The sequence below is a fragment of the Lepisosteus oculatus genome, chromosome 18 (genome assembly GCF_040954835.1).
Source record: "Lepisosteus oculatus isolate fLepOcu1 chromosome 18, fLepOcu1.hap2, whole genome shotgun sequence".
Classification (NCBI taxonomy): domain Eukaryota; kingdom Metazoa; phylum Chordata; class Actinopteri; order Semionotiformes; family Lepisosteidae; genus Lepisosteus; species Lepisosteus oculatus.
In genome coordinates, this window is record NC_090713.1 from 23116281 (window position 1) to 23122637 (window position 6357).

The window sequence follows — 6357 nt, forward strand, 5'->3', positions numbered from 1 at the left end:
CGCTGTGAGCTGCCCGTGTCACCTGGCCCTCACTGCTGTCCGCTGCTGTCGTGGGCGCAGGCCGGCTGTAATCGGATCCGGGATTAGGGAATCTTTCTGGGGTTGGATATAGATCCCTAATCCCGCTGAGTGCAGGGAAATCTCTCGGACTGAGCTGGGGGGGCCGGTGGGGAAGAGGGGTGGGGTAGCGAGAGAGGGCGCGGGCGGGGTCGAGGGGTGTGTCACTCTGAGGGGTCGTGGGAGGCCCCCAGTGATGAGTCTTACAGCTGCGCCCCACCGCCGTCAGGAGTCTCCCCCCGATCAGATCAGCAAGGGTAAGGCGCTCGCTCATTCACTCATTCACTCATTCACTCATTCATGCTTCCATTCAGTAAGGAGTGCATGAGTCTGTGTTATGTCACCCCAGATACGAGCACAGACTCACACACACTCACAACCTCACACACACGAACTCATTCACACACACTCACAACCTCACACACACTCACAGACTCACACTCACTCACAGGCTCAAACACACATTCTCAGACTCTCACACACTCACAACCTCACACACACACTCACAGCCTCACACACACACTCACAGCCTCACACACACACTCACAGACACACACTCACTCACAGACTCACACTCACTCACAGACTCACACACTCACTAACTCACTCACACTAACTCACTCACACTCACTCACTCACACTCACAGACTCACACTCACTCACAGCCTCACACTCACTCACAGACTCACACACACACTAACTCACTCACACTCACTCACACTCACTCACAGACTCACACACACACTAACTCACTCACACTAACTCACTCACACTCACTCACAGACTCACACACACACTCACTCACTCACACTAACTCACTCACACTCACTCACAGACTCACACTCACTCACAGACTCACACTAACTCACTCACACTCACAGACTCACACTCACTCACAGACTCACACTAACTCACACTCACTCACAGACTCACACTCACTCACAGACTCACACACACCCTCAGACTCTCACACACTCTCAGACTCTCACACTCATCACAGCCTCACACTCACTCACAGACACACACACACACTCTCAGACTCTGACACACGTTGGCCAGCCTGTGCCAGTGGAAGTGCTGACAGGAGAGAAGTTGGTGCCTCAGTATTAATACCCGATTACAGTCCCGGCACTCTCTCACACCGGCAGCCTCCACCGGACCGCACACAGCTCCACAACCGGACCGCACACAGCTCCTCCACCGGACCGCACACAGCTCCACAACCGGACCGCACACAGCTCCTCCACCGGACCGCACACAGCTCCACAACCGGACCGCACACAGCTCCACAACCGGACCGCACGCCAGCCTCCTGCCTCGGCACGGCCACACAACTGCTCACTGCCACACTGCGGGCACAGCCAGGCTGCGAGGTAAGACACTGCACCTCGCCGGAGAAACCACAGTTAAACACAGTACAGCCCAGTGAGAGCAGGGTAAAAGCACAGTACAGCGCAGTAGAGCCCAGTGAGATCAGGGTAAAAGCACAGTACAGCGCAGTAGAGCCCAGTGAGATCGGGGTAAAAGCACAGTACAGCGCAGCAGAGCCCAGTGAGATCAGGGTAAAAGCACAGTACAGCACAGCAGAGCCCAGCGAAATCAAAGTAAAAGCACAGTACAGCGCAGTAGAGCCCAGTGAGATCAGGGTAAAAGCACAGTACAGCGCAGCAGAGCCCAGCGAGATCAGGGTAAAAGCACAGTACAGCGCAGCAGAGCCCAGCGAGATCGGGGTAAAAGCACAGTACAGCGCAGCAGAGCCCAGCGAGATCGGGGTAAAAGCACAGTACAGCGCAGCAGAGCCCAGCGAGATCGGGGTAAAAGCACAGTACAGCGCAGCAGAGCCCAGCGAGATCGGGGTAAAAGCACAGTACAGCGCAGCAGAGCCCAGCGAGATCGGGGTAAAAGCACAGTACAGCGCAGCAGAGCCCAGCGAGATCGGGGTAAAAGCACAGTACAGCGCAGTAGAGCCCAGTGAGATCGGGGTAAAAGCACAGTACAGCGCAGCAGAGCCCAGTGAGATCGGGGTAAAAGCACAGTACAGCGCAGAAGAGCCCAGCGAGATCGGGGTAAAAGCACAGTACAGTGCAGTAGAGCCCAGCGAGATCGGGGTAAAAGCCATTGGAAGAGCAGTCCGCCAGTATGAAGCAGGGAGGGTCCCGGGGTGTCTGTGGGTGTGGGAGTCAGGGCGCAGGGCGTGTGTGCACCAGGTGTCCAGATGGAGCTGTGTCACAGTGCTAAGCCATATTATTTTAGATAAAGCTGTATATAATCTGAGCCCCAGGATCATATCCATACACAGCACTGAACTCTCATCAGAAAGAGTCTGTGCGTGGGGCAGAGAGCACAGGGCCCACAGGTGCTCGTGTAGCAGGTTGACACAGGGGATCTGTGTATATTCCCAGCGGATGAGCAGTAAGTCCATGCGCAGAGGTACTGTACGTACTGTGTATACAGTATATATACAGGGGTGATGGGGGTTTCCAGTCTAGGTGTAGGTGTGCAACGTATACTGTGCAGATATAGATATCTTCCTGTCTCTCCCTGCTTGACCAGTCTCTGTCAGTTCCAGAGCACACCCTCTCCTCCTCTCTCTCGGTTCTAGATCGGTCCTTCTCCTTGTCCCTCTCCTGTCTCAGTACCGGGTCAGTCCCAGGTCTCCTCCTCTCTCTCAGTGTCTGGTCGGTGCTGGCTCTGCTCCTCTCTCTCAGTGTCTGGTCAGTGCTGGCTCTGCTCCTCTCTCTCAGTGCCGGGTCAGTCCAGGCTCTGCTCCTCTCTCCCAGTACTGGCTCTGCTCCTCTCTCTCAGTGTCTGGTCGGTGCTGGCTCTGCTCCTCTCTCTCAGTGCCGGGTCGGTGCTGGCTCTGCTCCTCTCTCTCAGTGCTGGCTCTCCTCCTCTCTCTCAGTACCGGCTCTCCTCCTCTCTCTCAGTGCTGGCTCTGCTCCTCTCTCTCAGTGCTGGCTCTCCTCCTCTCTCTCAGTACCGGCTCTCCTCCTCTCTCTCAGTCCAGGCTCTGCTCCTCTCTCTCAGTGCCGGCTCTCCTCCTCTCTCTCCCCCAGATGTTTCCCTGGACGATCTTCTCCTCCCTGTCGGCCCAGCAGCTGCCCAGCCAGCGCTCCCCGGAGGACCTGGTGACGGAGACCCTGATGCTGGAGCTGGGCTCCCTGCTCAAGCGCTGCGAGCGGCTGCACCAGGAGAGGGCGCTGGAGGGCCGGCGGCGGCGCTCCAGTGTGGATTACTCCTGGCTGGCCACGCCGCCGAGGCTGGGCTTCCAGCTGACGCCCGGGGAGCTGCTGGAGCTGCAGGAGCTGTGCGGGAAGATCCCCCCCTCGCAGTGCGGGCCCGTCATACTGCGGTGAGCGGCGCCCGCCCGGTGCCCGTCCTGCTCCGCGGGCCGCGACGGGCTGCTCTGGAACACCCGCGGTACCGCTGATCTCACATTGCCATCAGCTCACCAGCACTGCACGAGCAGCAATCACACTCTGTAGCACTGCAGGGATCAGCAGTAATAACACTCTGCAACACTGCAGTAATAAGCAGTAATAACACTCTGTAGCACCGCAGTAATAAGCAGTTATAACACTCTGCAACACTGCAGTAATAAGCAGTAATGACACTCTGTAGCACCGCAGTAATAAGCAGTAATAACACTCTGCAACACTGCAGTAATAAGCAGTAATCACACTACAGCAATGTGATAATAAGCAGTAATAACACTCTGTAGCACTGCAGTAATAAGCAGTAATCACACTACAGCAATGTGATAATAAGCCGTAATGACACTCTGCAACACTGCAGTAATAAGCAGTAATAACACTCTGCAACACTGCAGTAATAAGCAGTAATGACACTACAGCAATGTGATAATAAGCAGTAATAACACTCTGTAGCACTGCAGTAATAAGCAGTAATCACACTACAGCAATGTGATAATAAGCCGTAATGACACTCTGCAACACTGCAGTAATAAGCAGTAATCACACTATGGCAATGTGGTAATAAGCAGTAATAACACTCTGTAGCACTGCAGTAATAAGCCGTAATGACAGTTCCCGGTCCTCTGCCCACCTTGCCCAGGGTGCGGAAGCTGGTCACGGAGTTCGAGCCGGACGTGCACGAGGTGTCCCGGATCTTCCGCTCGGTGCTGCGGGACTCCCTGGAGGAGGAGGAGGAGAGGGAGGAGCGCCGCCTGCAGAGCCGCTGGGAGAAGCGGCGGAGCAAGAGCCTGTCGCTGGTCTCCTTCAAGTCCCGCCTGCGCGTCAACCCCTTCCGGGGCGCGGGCTCCGCGCTGCCCGAGGACGAGCTGTGGCGCGGCGAGGAGGAGGCGGGGCTGGGCCTGGCGCGCAGGGTGCGGAGCATGCCCGAGATCACGCCCCTCGAGGAGAGGGCAGCGCAGTCCTGAAGGCGCTGGCGACGCTCTCGCTCGGGGTCGGGGGTTAGGGGTCAGAGGTCGGGGGGGTTAGGGGTGAGGGGTCAGGGGGTGGGGGGCGGGACCTCCGCTCCAGCTGGCTGCACGGTCCGCGTGCAGCAGGGAGGGGAAGTCCCGCCCCTGCAGGCGTCTCAGGTGTTTCCCAATTAGCGGCTGACGGGGCCCGGAAAGCAGCCGATCTGACTTCTCATCCCAGCAGTCCGTCGAGCCACCATGAACGGTCCTGCGCGTGCTGCAGCCCCTTCTTCCCCAGCGTGAGCCCCTGGGTTACCTGCTCAAGGGGTTAATCGAACAGGACGTTCAGGGCGCCGGTCGCTCCAGACACCAGCGATGGAAACGATCGCAGGGGGCTGTAGAGGACCCCCCCCGCGCCCCAGAACCCCCACAGTAACACGAGACTGTGAGCAGGCTGGCAGGTGGCTATGGAAGAGCTCGTTAAGGGCTGATTGACCCCCCGTCCCCCTGAGACCAAGCCTGCACTGACGCCCCTCAGGGCTGGGGATCGAGGGCACCCCCTTCTCCTCTCTGGGCAAGGGGTGGGAATTTTACAGATGTCAATAACGAGATGCTGTTGAAAATAAAGGAAATAGTTGAAATAAATGTATTTACTGAGCTCCGAGTCCTTTGTCCTGCCTCACGCTCCCAGCAGCTGGATCTCAGCGTCTGCTCCTGTAAACAGGCCACTGGCCCAGCAGGACTCCTCTGCTGGTCACTGGCCGGAGCCACTCGCCCCGCTGACCCCAGACAGCCACAGGGGGGAGCTGTGGTTCAGCAAACCCATACTGGGCTACCGACCCAACCGAGACTGGGCTCGGCCATCTCTGAATACAAACCCTACTGGACACTGTGACCCTGACTGGACCGGCGATCTCTGGACTGTAGGGGTACAGTGTGACCCAGACTGGACTGTAGGGGTGCAGTGTGACCCTGACTGGACTAGTGATCTCTGGACTGTAGGGGTACAGTGTGACCCAGACTGGACCGGCGATCTCTGGACTGTAGGGGTACAGTGTGACCCAGACTGGACAGTGATCTCTGGACCGTAGGGGTACAGTGTGACCCAGACTGGACCGGCGATCTCTGGACCGTAGGGGTACAGTGTGACCCAGACTGGACAGTGATCTCTGGACTGTAGGGGTACAGTGTGACCCAGACTGGACCGGCGATCTCTGGACTGTAGGGGTACAGTGTGACCCAGACTGGACAGTGATCTCTGGACTGTAGGGGTACAGTGTGACCCAGACTGGACTGTGATCTCTGGACTGGAGGGGTACAGTGTGACCCAGACTGGACCGCCGATCTCTGGACTGTAGGGGTACAGTGTGACCCAGACTGGACAGTGATCTCTGGACTGTAGGGGTACAGTGTGACCCAGACTGGACCGGCGATCTCTGGACCGTAGGGGTACAGTGTGACCCAGACTGGACAGTGATCTCTGGCCTGTAGGGGTACAGTGTGATCCAGACTGGACCGGTGATCTCCGGACTGTAGGGGTACAGTGTGACCCAGACTGGACCGCCGATCTCTGGACTGTAGGGGTACAGTGTGACCCAGACTGGACAGTGATCTCTGGACTGTAGGGGTACAGTGTGACCCAGACTGGACCGGCGATCTCTGGACCGTAGGGGTACAGTGTGACCCAGACTGGACCGCCAATCTCTGGACTGTAGGGGTACAGTGTGACCCAGACTGGACCAGTGATCTCTGGACTGTAAGGGTACAGCATGACCCAGACCGGACTGTAGGGGTATAGTGTGACCCAGACTGGACAGTTATCTCTGGACTGTAGGGGTACAGTGTGACCCAGACTGGACAGTGATCTCTGGACTGTAGGGGTACAGTGTGACCCAGGTAAGCCAATCGCAGTCCTGACT

At 57.5% G+C, this 6357-nt stretch overlaps 1 protein-coding gene across 1 annotated transcript; it reads left to right on the forward strand.

Annotated features, from left to right (window-relative positions):
- Nucleotides 1-1096: 1096 nt before the first annotated feature.
- LOC107075854 (protein RD3) lies at nt 1097-5087 on the forward strand. The gene is made up of 3 exons (XM_069180251.1): nt 1097-1430; nt 3114-3409; nt 4132-5087. The coding sequence occupies exons 2-3, from the start codon at nt 3114-3116 to the stop codon at nt 4454-4456; spliced, it is 621 nt and encodes a 206-aa protein (XP_069036352.1). The 5' UTR covers nt 1097-1430; the 3' UTR covers nt 4457-5087.
- Nucleotides 5088-6357: the final 1270 nt, after the last annotated feature.